Here is a 15099-nt window from a genome sequence, read left to right as displayed (position 1 = left end):
ATTTGCTAAAAATAAATGCAGCGGTGTTATATTATTGAATGTTGCTAACTTGTTATGCACTATGCTGTATGCAACGGTATCAATCGGAATGCAACGGTATATCTCGGACATAACCCATTGTTCGTAATGCATTCACTCTTTCAGGTCGGCATTCTGCCGATGTTTTAGCGAATTATATGGCTTTCGAGCAACGGAGCCTTGATCCATAGGAGCAAAGGCAGCCAGCGTGCGCTGTTTGGAGTAGCTTTAGCTTTTTACCGACTGTGGTTACGCGTAGTTTGCGGCAGTTAGCAAATCGTGCATTTTGCTAAGCGGTCAACATTCCACAAGTACCATACTGTAATTAAAACATAAAATGCATCCGTTCAATTAAATTTAATAAGGCGACATAATTGCAAACTAGCCGGAAAAGTCTAACCTGTGTTCCAGTTACATAAATGAACTATTATCCGTCATTTCAACATTTAATGGCGGCTTGTACCATACAATGTTCAGGGTATTGGTGGACGGCACCTTTCTGGTGCTAAAAGATGTGCGGCTGATTTTCCCTAAATACATGTACACCGAACGTTTGACCTAATAAGACTGTCTGCTGGCGATAAATTATGATTTTACTTTTGTGAATAAGGCAATAATTGTGTAATTACTGCGTGTTCGGCTTGCTTACTCGTACAACGCTTTTCGCGCGGCTAAATATTATTTTACCTTACTTTACGCCATAGGATCCCTTAAAAAATATTGCAGCAGATAATTTTTGCTGCCGGATTGGTCCATGTTTATAACAACATACACACACATGTTGAGTTGCATACTTAACTGCAACAATGTCATAATAATAGGTGCGCAGAGAAAACAGAGTATTTCGTACATAGCCAGAAAAGGCTGCGGTACTAACAGTTATAGGAAACTTTAAAAAAAGGGTTCGAACGAACAGCCGGTTGTGTTCATACTTTAGTCTTGATGTCATCAAGACTCTCTGCTGCGCTAACGGTTGTGCCGGTACTACTGGCCGACTTGGCTTGTCGGCGCTGCACCAGGTAAAAGGCAAGAAAGACAAAGACCACGGGCGAGGTCATGCACGCACCCAGGACGAAGCAGAAGCCCGGCCACCATTCGTTGGTGTGCGTGAAGATGTTGGTAAAGATGGTGACGCCGATAAATGGCGCGATAGACATCAGCGACATCTTCGTCGACATCAGCTTCCCGATTTCATCGCGATCCACCAGAGCGATCGTCACCGACTTGATGGAGACGAAGCCCAACATCCTGCAACGAAAAATTTATTAGCTTAATATTCTTTATATATTTTATTACCTATTTGAGAAAAACGCTTTGATCTTTCTTTGTCGTTTATAGACACAAGCAACATTAACTTACTTGAGTACTCCAACTCCGGCAGCAACGTAAATCAGCGTACTACTGGTTGCAAGACCGTAGAACAATAAATGCATCACCGCCGACAGTGACGCAATCGCTCCAATCATCGTGTCGGAAATGGTGAAGAAGCGGCGCAGTACTATGTTGACCAGCACCATGATCACGCCCTCTATCACTCCGTTAATGGCATTGTACAGGGTATAATGCTGCAGCGTCCAGTTGAATGGATCGAATTCCAAATACAGCTGCGTGATTGACATGTCACCTGTAATATAACCACACGTGACCGAAACTGAAAAATTTGCCAGCTCATACACAAAGCTCACCAATGACACAAATAGCTGATATGATAATGCATCCAATGATCAGCAAGAGAAACAACCGATTATGTCCCGGCCGTCTTTTACTCAGTGTCCTCCAGTTGTCCTTCACGCGTTCAAAGGTAATGACGTCGCTCATCTTGCATTCCTTGATGTTTCTAAAAGTGCGCTTCTCGTGGATTACGAAGAAGACGTATAAGAACGAGCACACGTGCAGACTGATGGCGAGATAGAAGGGCACGGATTCGCCGAAGCGCATCAACTGGCCGCCAATGGCCGAGCCGGCAAAGCGGACTAGGAAATGGGCGGCATCCACGATGGCTAGATTGGGCGAACGGGTGCGGTCGTTGGTGTAGTCTCCGACGAAGCTGAAGACCGCGACATTGACCAGAATCATTCCACCGGTGGCAGCCTAAAGGTCATACATAATTCTCAAGCCATAGTTCGCTGGAAGGCTTGCATGTACTGTTGGTCACGCTGTCAATAATTATAATAGCTTTTAATTTTCTTATTTTTCTTATTAACAACCAAGCCGTTTTGTGCATGTAGTATATTAAAAAATTTGAGATATGGCACTCTTATTGCGTTACAAAACATTAATATTCAGGCAAAAATTGTGTTTATGCGTTAAAATATACTTAATTATAATAGCTATAAATAATTACTACGAACTCGCTTTGTATTAATTTAGTAAAGCTGAACTTTTTCAACAAAAACAAAACTGTCAGAAAAACCGTTTGGGAAAAACCGTTTGCTTACCGTAATGAATGGGGTTAACATGAGGAAGTACGGCGATATGCGGACATAAGTGTTAACTAATGTGAATCCATGCGCAATGATTAGTCCAACAAAAGGGAGCATCATGGGCAGTTTTCGCCCATATTCGTCGCTCCAGGAACCTGTTGTTAACATTTGTTAACTTATGGCTGTAGTGGTACCATTTGATTTGGCTGAACGCTGTCCCTCGCGTTTCTTGACTGTGCTGTTAAGTTCAACAATCTAGTAGAACTGACCCAAAAATAGTGAGAAAAACATGGCAGGAAGGCTGTCGATCAGCGTCTCGTACATCTTGATCTGGGATGTTACCCGCTGGACGGCTTTCGCTTCCCGTGTATGATTATTAATATGATCACAGATTTCATCGGTAAAATTCAATTCCACCTGGCAGGTCTGTAATTAGAACCAATCGCTATAACCGGAAGTTGTTTACCAGTTACCAGCATAATTTTAAAAGTTCACGTATAATGTTTTTCGAACCAGATAAGCGTTACGTTAATATTTGCACTTCTTGAATTATATTTTTATTGAGCACCGAAACCACAGTTGTCTTGACAAATTTCCCGCGCATACCCTGATTTTAATGAGCTCCGTCAGCACCGGTTGCACCGTCCCGGTGGCCAACCCAACGCACAGCATAATGGGCACCATCCGAATGGCCGTATAATACGTGGGCAATGCATCGACACTGATCTCATTATCCACCGCCAGCAGATCCTCCTTGGAGGGCGTGTACTTGAAGGAGCTCCGCCGCCGTGCCGTACCCGACTCGGGCTTGTTGTCCATATCGAAGGTAAGGGCACCCATTGTGCAAATTATATACGAGCACTACGTATTATTCAAACAACCCGTGGATAACGCAGTCCTGCTGCGGGATAGGTCTATATTAATCAGGGCATTTTGCGTCCACTGATAGTATTGTGGAAGGAGCTGGGATAAATCGATTAATGCGCCAGATAAAACAAACTCCACGGCAGCTTGGTCAGCGGCATTATGAAGTGGCGCGCGCACTGGGGCTCGGTTTACCGACACGTGATGGTATCAGGTAAAACTGCATCCGCTGTATTTACATAACGGCTGCGTCAATGGTAATATAAAACATTTTCTGTATATTCTCCGTTGCCGGTAATAGCAGATGGTAAATGGCTGCCAGTGTGTGTATAGAAGCTGGCAAGTACAATAGAGAAAATTATTATCATTCGGCATAATGCGGAGCGCTGCAGCGAGACGGATGGTTTCCGCTAAATACATGACACCCCTATCCGTGTTGTTCCGCATATGATTGTGTAAAAACTAGGTAGTGCTGGTATTCCGACAAACGTTTCCATTCAGGTGTACGGAGTGGAAATAACATGATGCGGCAGTTTCTTCGTAGTATTTAAGTATGGTGGGTCTGTGCGGCGGCTTTCTCGTAATGCCGCGTCAGGTAAAACCGTCCAAACCAGTACTACCATAATTACATGATGTGATGCTGCAGTTTTCCGCGGGTAAAGAACGCTCAATGTAGTAATGTTATGCAGTAACATACAGTAATGTACGTAAATAATACAATTTATGTTTGTGTGCACATAAACAACGTGCTCGTACTAAAATTACGTTAAATGTACACGCTGATTAGTGGGTGTCTGCGGACGTGTCCTATGTACATTTATAAGTACTAAAATTACGTTAAATGCACACGCTGATTAGTGGGTGTCTGCGGACGTGTACTTGTACATCTATAAGCCGCTAAGCCTGGTAGAAAACGCGGCCTTGTATTGTCCCGATAATTCTACGCCTAATACGCCCCGTATGCAAAGGCCGTACGGCGGTTTTAACCCAAACTTGATTCGATAAATCGTACAGTCCGTTACCTACAGCTAAACGGTACAGTGTATTGTACATGCACAGATTGTTGGCGCGCTGTTTGTGCACTATGAACGGGCAGTTGGTCCGGTTTACGAGTATTCAAAACAAACTGCAGAATTCTGACTGAAACTGTAGAGTTTCTAGCTTTCTACACATCCTTATCGGCAGATGCTTTTGGACAGTAGCGTCCGTCCAATTTGAGATACAGTAGAAAATTTAAGCATCACGAAAGGGTGCTAGGGTACGGCAAGTTGTTTGCCGCTCCATCCCACTACACATTTTTTACCCTCCCCATTTTCGCGCACTGCAAAACTCAACACCAACATAATGACAGAAATCCAGCGACTCCTCATATGAGCGTGAGGCTTGTGCATCTTGAAAAATGGAGCGCATACGGTTCCATTATCTTCTGCTGCAGCTACATATTTCGGTACACCGGCATTTTTTGCTTTTCGATTCGGTGTTTCTCAAAAAATCAATTGCAACCTACAGGTGTTATGTATTGTACAGCACACCTAAATAAGTGAGTAAGAAAATGGCTCTCCTACACTTCCAGGTATAAAGGGCTTCTTCCATTCTTATATCTTATAAAGGTACTTCGGAATATGATGCACTCAAAATGACCGAAATATGAGAAAAAGCGAAGTACCTTTATAAGATATAAGAATGTAAGAATCTCGGGTGATTACTACGTTAGTGGTTTGCAACCGGTTCTGCAACGAGCCGCTCCTCCTTCAGCGCTTATTCAGTGAGTAATCGCTTAATAAATCGTTCGTTTAAATATCAGACTTTACATAATCCGATGCAAGAGACACAAAACCCGAGAAAACTTTGTTGAATTCGGCAGTCTGCCCAGTTTTCCTACTCCAACTCCTTTGCAAAAGCACAACGTCCCAAGAGCTGGTTTCGTAGTGACACAGACTGTGGCAGAATGCCTCGTCCATTTTTATACCTGCACGTTTTTGTATAGAACCACCCGTTTTTTCATTTTAAGAGCCATTTCCTGCAAAGTCACTTGTGTTTTCCAGTGTTTCGACATAGTCTCATAGATGATTGCTGGATTAGTTTCTCCCAATTCTGAGCCACGCATTCCAGAAGTCACATTCATCAAATATTTCCACTGGGATGCTTATAAGCGTGCTGTCGAAGCGGTAAGCGCTAGAGTAGTGAACACATTACCGTTTCCGGCAAAATTAGTAAACTATCTGCGGTTTGAAAACTCTTCTATAAATTCTTTAAAATTTTGTAGCGTACTTCTTTAACATGCTCGTACGAGAAGTACATACCGTACATTGAGTATCTAATCAATTTGCTATATCATTTGCAAAAAAGGGAAGTTTCCAAGGAAATAAGAGCTAAGACTAAGGTCAGCAGCGACACCGTTCTCATTCCGATGTCATACGGCAGTAGAACGGATATCACTGCCGTCATCTACCCGGACTACTTTGTCAAGGTAACGTCCTCCATGCTACTTTTACTGCCCAAGCCTTTTGACCAATCGTAATTTCACTCTTTTAAAATGTGCCTGGGCTTGTTTTACCCTTGTAGATCCGCCTGGGAACTGGTGAACCCGGAAGGTACATCCGTGCGAGGATCGAGCGGGATGACGAGGGCAGATATACTTTAAGGGGCATCAGAAAGGCTAGCGAAGATGACCCGATTACCTATTTTGACTAAACAACCCCTTTACCATCCATGAGGTTTACTGCAGCGATAAAAAAATACAGTTTATTAAGTGCTAGTACCAATTTGCCTTCCTTGCCTTAGTGCCAAACTGTCAAATGCCAGTATTATTTGGCGACCAAGAAATCGTCCAAAGGTGGTGTTTTTGCCTTAATGGCGACTCGTTGCCAGCTTCATTTTCGTCAGCTGCATATGTCCTGCCAGTGTTTTGTTGGTTGAATTACAAAACAAATCAAACTGAATGTCAGCAATATGTAGGCTCAACTGTAAGATCACGTACGTTCTACAGGTCGCAGCAAATATCTGCTTTCACGTTTCACATGTAAATTAAAGACGTTAAGAAAAGCGTCAAAAAATCAATGGCAAAGAAATGTAGCCGTTATGCACTAAGTCATACCCTAGTACTACCGCGGCATGAATTCATTGTATTCTTATGCTTTCTTATGGCAACTATTTGTGGAGAAATTATTTTTGTTCACGTGTTTACTTTGCCCGTATACACTATGCACAATGCACACTCGGCAGAACACTGGAAATCGGACAGTAAAAGGTGCCGGTAAACGTTAATCTATATAAATAACCTACAGGCTGCCTGTTACGTAAGCCAAGGCAGTAATGCAACACAAAGTCCTAAAAACACTGCTGTAGCAATGCACCATATCCTTTTATGGCGGCGGCTTAAGAATAGATTTATATTTATGGCTATGAACAAAATAAGAACCGCTTTCGCGGCAAACTATGCTACTACGGATTCGGCATTTTGGGCTTGCAAAGCGAGAGCTCCAAAAGGAATCACAGATGTGAGCAGGAAACTGCAGATCCGTGCAATTCGATCATCAACTATATGTCGTCTACAGCATGATCGACGTTGCACACTACCGACTCTTTATTGTACACTTTATTGATTCTAATGCTCTGAATATTAATTGGCAAAAATCTCAAATAGCCGACTACGAATCGCACAACGGCGTCAGCGGCGGTGGGCCGGGGAGGTGGGAGCAGCGAGCTTACTCCTACTCCAGCGTCGCCGCCGCCGCCGGACGTGCGACCGTAAGGATGGGTTCAGATCCCATGCTTCTGACTGAAGTGAATCCAAATCGAATCCTGGTTATGTAGTCCTTCCATTCGGGCACCGTGCGAGAGTGGAATCACTACCTTACCGGGATTCGATTAATCCATTCGAGTATGTCCGCGCTTGGGTTCGATGCCTTACCAAGCACCAACATGAGAGAGGGACGGCAGTCCGAGATCGATGACGTAAAGATGAATGCTAGCGGAGGTACCCTCTAATATTACAGGCGTACAGCCACGGAATTTATAATTATTTACTCGTACTGTTTCATACTAGTTTAGATTTTATCGTTACATTATTAACTGAAATGCCTTAAGGATATCTTGCTAGTCAAGAAAATGCTGGCGGAGGCGCTGCTCAAAACCAGCATGACGACTGGTTTATTTTGACGCACCTGGCCCCGAGTGTTGTCGTGACGGACAGCTTGGTTTATACCGGCCGCGACTCGGAGACGATGTGAAGTTCCCCGGCGAACTGCCGGCCAAAAGCGATGGACGCGATGTGCCCTGGGTGCAATACGCCCGCACCGTCTTTGAAGCTGGCCGGCCGCGCCCGTTATACGTTGTTGACGGAGGACACCACGGTCCACGATACACCGACAACTTCACCTGCGTCATTCACGTCCTCATCTTTCAGGTTCTCAACGTTACCGTGGCCTCCCGGGGATCCGTATTGTGTATTACCGCCCTCTCGGGCTGCGCATTCGCGCCCTTCAGCGGGCCTGAGCTACGTTGCGTAGGTCCGCCATGGCCCATGGCCAGGAAGTCAGTCGCGCGCCGCAGTATTTTTACGCTAAAGTAGTCTGATGGTATGTGCTTGTAGAACTGCACTGCATTTAAAAAAATGGTGTTAACACTGATCCACCCGTACTTCGGCATTTCAGTCCTGTCACGCTTACTATACATTTTGAACATCCGGTTACCGGCCGACTTGTGGCGCGTTGCATGGTGAACTGGCGATCCCAGTTGAAGCAACATACAACAAGTAAAATGGAAGGAAGTAAAGTCTGATCATACACCTACAATCATACACCTAGTCTGATCATACACCTAGTTTTGTGGCTTCATCCAGTTGCGCTACTAAATGAAGGAGCGGACATAAAAAAACAGAAAGAAAGTTGTTCACAATGGATACTTCTAGCAAAAGTGACCGGTTGTTGAGAAAACCGAAGCTAGTATGCATGGCGTTATAGCATTTATACTGCTAATGTGCGAGTACATACGTATTCTCACCATCAGTGGAATATATTTATTGGCAAAACGATACAGTCACAAGTTTCCTATAAAAGTGAAGTACCATCAGTCCCGACTGGGTACACAGAAGCGCCGACCGGCGACAGTATGGGCGCGGGCTATGCATACCATCTCTACTTCCCAGGCGGAGCGCTGTCCATGCCGCAGCAAGTGATGACGAGGCCATATCGAATACGAGGACGATGAGAGTGACTGACTGCTCGAACCGTAACAGCGTCTGGTTGATTAAAATTTCACCAACTGAATTAAAACTGAATTGGGTACATCGTGTACGAGCTTACATGTTGCGTGCTTGCAGTTATCTAGATGCATTTTGGACTAATAAGCCAATTAAACGATGGCGGAGCGTCTGTATTAGTAGCACCTTTACTTTTAGTTTTATGGTGATGGCTTAAGAATAGATTTATTTTTGGCCAGCAACAAGATAAGAGACCGCTTTAGCGCCAACAGCTGTGACTTCGGGTTTGGCATTATGGACTTGCGGGCGAGTAGCTCCAAAAGAAATCATACATATCTATATATATACGAGCAGTGCAGTTTTCACATCAGTACATTTGAATCATCGAATACAATACTTCTGTATGAATACGAGAACATCGTCTAGTGACCAGTCGCTTACAAAACAGTCAGCGTTTCATAGTGCCCACTCAGTTTCGTCCTTAAAGGGAGGGTGTGCTTTATTGTACAATTTATTAATTCTTATGCTTTAACTATTAATTGGCAGAAATCTCGAAACAGTCGTTTACGAATCGTACAAAGCTGCGGCGGCAGCGATGGAACAAGGTCACAGTAGTCTGTCTCGTAGACCGCTGTGTTCTGTTTCATTGCCGCCAGCGCTGTCGTCGCCGTACGCGTGACCGTGAGGACTGGGTCACTCCCATGTTTGTTATTGTAATTGCAGTATTGGCGAGGATTGACCTTACCGTTGCGCATAATCATGCCAAAGATCCTTGGGCTGCTTATAGGCCAGTTTGCCCGCACCAACTGGTGCGGGAATTCTGGCATATAAGCAGCCCATTGATCCCAGCTAGGCTCCCAGCTGATCCAAACCGAATTCTGCTAAGGTGCCGAATCTAGTCATTAATTCAGAAATATCACTCCGAAAGCGATGACGTCGAGATGAATATTAATGCTAATGTAGGTGCCTACTTCTACAGGCGCCACCATGGAATTTACTGTACATTATTTTGGAATAATATCTAGATATTGCGTTAGATTATTACATGGTATTTTTACTGAATATTATTTTGGAATATTAAGACATTTTTAGTCGACGACATGCTGGCGGAGGCGATGCCGAAAATCCGGCAGAACGACCGGATCATTTGGACGCGGCCGGCACGAAGCGGTGGCGTGACGAACAGCGTGGTGTACTGTCCGCGACACGAGAAGAATACGACGTTCCGTTGCGAAGTGCTAGCCGGAAGTGACGGACGCGATGTGCCCGGCTGCACCAGTGCCGCACAGTCTTCGATGCGGCTGACCTACGCGTCTGCTGCCGGCAGGGGACGCCCCATCACACAAAAACAGCTTCTCCCGCCTCAACTACATCCCCATGTTTCAGATTTTCAATGTTACCGTGACCGCCGGGAACTCCGCTCCGTCCGCATCGCCACCCCCGCGTTCGGCAGCGTGTCTTGCTGCTGCCGCTGATCACGCGCCGCGACTTCAAGCCCCACTCTCCTTATGTTACCGCAACTGAGGGTAGTCGTGCCACAGTGATGTTTGGCATCCGCGTGCCCCTCTCGGAACGCATTGTACTGGACATGCTGGTCGTCGCGTGTTTTCTTGGCAACTGTTAGTGGAGAAGTTATTTTTTCCCGCACGACACTTTCTGGAGGAACGAGCGAAATCATACCATGTACTGTGCAGCATTCAGGCCATCCGGAGCGAGTAGCTCCAAAAGAAATCTTACTTACACATTGAGCCGTGATAATGAAATCACTGCGGCCTACTCTTTATTGTACACTTTATTAATTCTAATGCTTCAAATATTAATTGGCGAAAGTCTCGATTAGTCGACTATGAATCATACGGCGCGACAGCGGCAGTGGTGAAGTGGGGCATCATCGCAGTCTACGATGATCCTACTGCAACGTCGCCGCCTCCGTCGTACGGTTGTCCGTGAGGAATGGGTCATGATCCCGCGCTTCGGGTTATATATAATTGCAATACTGGCGGGGATTCTGGCGTACCGACTGCATAAGCATGCCAAAGATCTTCGGCAAGCTGATACAGAATGCAGCTGTATGCCAGGATTCCCGCATCCAGCGAATCCACATCAAATCCATTATTTCGGTAACGGTAAGGTATAGCGATCCATGCACGGTCATATTCTAGAGTATGCTCGAGCTTGGATCGGTACCTTACCAATCAGGAACATTATGAGAGAGGTAGGTCATTCCGAAGGCGATGATGTTGACATGAAGGCTAATGGAGGTACCTTCTAATAACAGGCAGCCGCCACGGAATTTACACTGTTTGACGGTTCTGTAGTTAGATATTGTTTTCGATAAATTTATGTTTTATCTTTGCATGCATTGCCATTAGGCTCTCTCGCTATACACCATGAAAGTGCTCTGTAAGTTAAAGTACGATTTCGGTATAACACACCAACCAACACATTCAAATTTTACAGTGTTCTTTGAGTTAAACCTACTATCTGGATTTCTCTAAGAGGCAGAACATCGATAACTTTGCACGCAGCAAAAACTATAAGCTGAAAGCACTTCAAGGTGTGCGGCGAGAGAGCCTATTATTACCTGGAACTCTGGAATGTAAACGTTAACATGTAATGCGTATCCTGTTAGTAACATGGTCACGGGGCGGTGCCGAAAAACCGGCACGATGACCGAATCATGTCGGCGCAGCACATCCCGAGCGAGTGTACGTCGTGACAGACAGCGTGGTATACCGGCCGCGACTCCGGAAAGATGAGAATTTCCGGTGCGAAGTATCATTCATGCATTGTTGTACTGGAAGTCGCGTAGCGGAAGCGAAACCGTTTAAACCAACGCGCGCCTCCCCATACTAGAATTCAGCCAGTTTTTACCAGAAGGTTCTATCGCGAGAGGGAAGATACCCTTTTCCGTTGCCATACCCATAATCAAAAAATAAATTGATTAGTCGTTTATGTAAGAATTCTTGCCGCGGTAAAACAATATATATTAATGACGGGCCCGTCTGCCTAGCGCACAACGCCCGGAAGCAGCACTGCAGTTGTGCAGCAGCGTCCACCATGACGGCCGGAAACTGGCATATGTAGAGCGCCAGCCGTTGTCGAGTGTCGTTGGGGTGGGGTCGGTAGCTCAGGGGAGGCCGCTGCTGGTTACGAGAGGCCTGTACGGCGAACGATGCGAATCCAATCACTATGAACCCAGACTACAGTATGTGACTGCGCATGTTCGGGAAACTATTCCCGGAGGGCGCCAAAAGTCGCGACCACCCTCGACGGCGATCACGTAGATAGCTTGAGGTTCCGTCATCGCGCACGTGATCCGCGGCAGCAGCGCAAGGCGCGGAAGGTTGCGGGGACGGGACATAAAGGCGGAGTCCGATAGGCAGGCGTGCGCTGCACTGGTCCCACGGGGGCCACGGTATAACAAGCTCAGAACCTGGACGACGAGGATGCGGTTGACGCTAGTGAAGTTTAAACTATTGTGTCCCCTAGTGTCGTCTGCCGATCGGCAAGAGGCGTGGGCGGCTGGCAGCCTGGCACTTCGAAGAATGTGCTGCTCCAGGACACACCGCGTACGTCCGATGGATTTCGGTGCAAATTGATCACGACATCGCAATCGCGTAAAACACAACTGTGGATTAAAATTTGTTTTGTGCGTTTATAATGGCGTGATTTTACAAGTACGATTACGACTTACAAGTTCAACAAATAGTTGAATACTTACTTGAACGGCGTTACACAGTGATTCAGTCAGAAAAACAATCGTAATTACAGATTTACAGTCAACAGTAATGAACAAAAACGCTCTTCTCCGATATTATCCAATGAAATGAATATTCCGGAAAACAGTAAAAACATTAAACAACTACACGATTATAACAAAAAATCACCGGGTTTGTCTGCTTCATCCATGGTCCCAGGGATTCAATGCAGCCGCGGCTGGCATCCCTGCTTGTATCCGGACGTCAAATGCGGAAATCAACGCACTAGATTAGCCAGGAACCTCCCACCACGACTCGTAATATATCCGCAGAGGAGCAACCAGGAGACCTTTACAACAACGGGCGCACGCTCCCGCCATTTGGCCGTCGGTGGGATGGTGAAAAGATTCTTCTGCTCATTCTGCGACAATGACGGACGGTTCCAGGCCCGCTGGATACCGGCCACATGGGCCATTCCCACGACACCCACCATCACCCGGCTCCGCGGACCCTCTGTCGTCATCACCGGCTGCGCCAAGAACCACTTCAACCCTTCGGCCATCACGACATCCCGCTCGTGCACGATGGCGCGCTGCACCGTGGGACACGCCGCGGACATTCGCGCTGCGTCGGCCTCCAGAAACGCGCTGGTTTTCAGCTTTTCCACATCGTCCTGGCTAATATTCCAGTGCACGCATAGGTCTCGCACTGCGATCCACAGATGCCGGATGTATTCCCACAATGTTAAGGCACCGTAGGTGCGTTGGTGCGTGATACTCTGTGGTCGATCACCAAGCAACACCGTGCAGTTGGGGAGGTTGGCGGCTTCGCGGAAGGCCGTGCGCATGTCGCTGCCAGAAATGCCTAAATTCTTGGCGTGCTGTCCGGATTGTTTCAGCGCCCAGAACACCCGGAATGCCTGTGCGACGCCCAATTGTTGGGCCAAGATATGGAAGTGTTTCCTGTTCAGTTCACTCAGTGGACTCAGTGCACGCCGGGCTTCGTCTTCATCCACAGTTAAAATGTCCAGCCGTTCTGCAACAACAGGATTTGTACCTTGCAGTCTCCCTTATATGCAAAGAATAGAAATAAAATAGTATTTCAGCTAATGATTTATAATCTATGCAAAATATAAATTTAATACGTACGTAAATAGACGCACATATACAAATATAAGCAATATAAATAAACATTAGAGCAAACGATAAATGTACTTAATAAATAAATAGCAAAAACCTGTGCACAGTTCCAGCATCACCGAATCCGGCTTGACCGTCCGAATCGTCGCAGCGACGTCTTCCTGGCTTTTCTCTCCCAAATGTACAGTTCCGACCTACAACGTGCCGAATTATAATACATAAAATAAAAAGATCAACCCCCAAAAAAATTACGAATTTACTCGATAACAGAAATAAAATAATGGGAGTAAATTAACACAACAAATATACCGTACAAAAGCGAAATGTTGCGAAATGAACAATATAATACCGTACAGGTAAACAACTAATTACGTAAGTGAAATTCAAATAAAAACGAAGCCAAAAGCCCGTATTATCTGCAGATATTTTCGCAGTAAATTGCAAACAACTGAATGAGCTGAGAAATAATTTCTCAAAAGAATTTCTATTTCGGTGCAGCGTTGCAAATACTGATTAAAACACAACTAAAGAGACAATGTTTCTATAATGACAGTAATGTGATCAAAACGTTATTTCTGCCAGTGACTCGCACACCCACATTCGGCACTTACAATGTACACTCGCCCACCGGACGGCGCATGCTCCAGCATTGTCACGGTGTCGGGCAGGACGGGATTCACGGGACGAACCGTCGGTGCTGGCAGATCAACCGCATCATCATACTGAATCGAGAGACCCCACGGTCCGGGTGGTACATCGCCAGAAGTAGAGCCGTCTTCCATTGTGCTCGCAGTCAGTGGTGGACGTCTCCGCGCACAGATGACAACCAGCTCAAACTGCTCAGGGCTAAACTATTGCCAGATTAATATTAAAATTTATTATTCAGTCCATAAAACGGGAAACAGGAGTATGAGTAAACGTGCAATGCAGAAGCTGCGTGACAGAGGAAATACGCGCGATCAGCACGTGCAGCAGACAGCAGGAAGTAAATACTGTACTGCCGCTTGCGCAATGGTCTATCGGCGGACAAAAGCTATGCACCGCACCCAGGCACCTGTTGAAAACAGAATGATCGCATGTACAACGTACAGACCACGGCAATCGCTGTTTTAGAAAGTGCTTACTGTCATAATTTTTGTTTTCAAAACATGCACACCTTTAGTTTTGATGAATTTCTTTTGATGTGCTCAATTTGGATGTCAACAGAAATCAAAGTTTAACTGTAAATGCCTGTTAAAACTCTTCTAATGGTAAGTGCGATTTTTTTGCAGTAAGACTACTGTACGTACTGCACTGACGTACTGCACTATCCGACTGGCACTCGTACGACCACTCTAGTACGATACTTCCGAAGGTACGTACTTCATACCGTTAAAGTTAATATAATATAATAAAATTTAATATTAAATTTTCGCTTTCCAGTGCAGCATACTGTACAGTGTACATTATTACATTGCTGATTTAAAAATCCACCAATCCTGAGTTAAATCCACCAATGCGCGCACCGCATTGTTCTTTATTTTAATTTATGATTTCTTTCTTAGACCTGAATCACCTGATACATTATTAAAATTTAATACAGTATAATATTATATATTATAAGTCTACTCAGGTAAGTTTATAGCAAAATTAGTTAGCAACTACACTACCGCTCAATCGCACTCTGTTGTTTTGCCAGCCGCCTGTAGGCGCACCAACCCCCCCATTTCCAATACGCCCTGGTGGAAGTGGCATTGCCACACCTCCCTTTC

General features: G+C 45.4%; 2 protein-coding genes across 2 annotated transcripts; both read right to left on the bottom strand.

Moving 5' to 3' along the window:
* Nucleotides 1-734: 734 nt before the first annotated feature.
* On the bottom strand, nucleotides 735-3786 carry LOC129596809 (proton-coupled folate transporter-like). Its single transcript, XM_055494180.1, has 6 exons — nucleotides 3048-3786; nucleotides 2711-2867; nucleotides 2457-2596; nucleotides 1704-2109; nucleotides 1378-1642; nucleotides 735-1266 (listed from the first exon to the last, which is right to left on the bottom strand). Exons 1-6 carry the CDS (start codon nucleotides 3279-3281, stop codon nucleotides 945-947), a joined length of 1524 nt encoding a protein of 507 aa, XP_055350155.1. The 5' UTR covers nucleotides 3282-3786; the 3' UTR covers nucleotides 735-944.
* An 8618-nt stretch (nucleotides 3787-12404) lies between these two features.
* LOC129596843 (traB domain-containing protein-like) lies at nucleotides 12405-14315 on the bottom strand. Its single transcript, XM_055494222.1, has 3 exons — nucleotides 13960-14315; nucleotides 13446-13542; nucleotides 12405-13244 (listed from the first exon to the last, which is right to left on the bottom strand). Exons 1-3 carry the CDS (start codon nucleotides 14128-14130, stop codon nucleotides 12487-12489), a joined length of 1026 nt encoding a protein of 341 aa, XP_055350197.1. The 5' UTR covers nucleotides 14131-14315; the 3' UTR covers nucleotides 12405-12486.
* Between the last annotated feature and the right edge of the window lie 784 nt (nucleotides 14316-15099).

The sequence above is a fragment of the Paramacrobiotus metropolitanus genome, unplaced genomic scaffold, assembly GCF_019649055.1.
Source record: "Paramacrobiotus metropolitanus isolate TYO unplaced genomic scaffold, Prichtersi_v1.0 Parri_scaffold0000096, whole genome shotgun sequence".
Taxonomy (NCBI): Eukaryota; Metazoa; Tardigrada; class Eutardigrada; order Parachela; family Macrobiotidae; genus Paramacrobiotus; species Paramacrobiotus metropolitanus.
The sequence above is the reverse complement of the archived record's forward strand: the minus strand, read 5'-3'. Positions and strand labels throughout refer to the sequence as shown.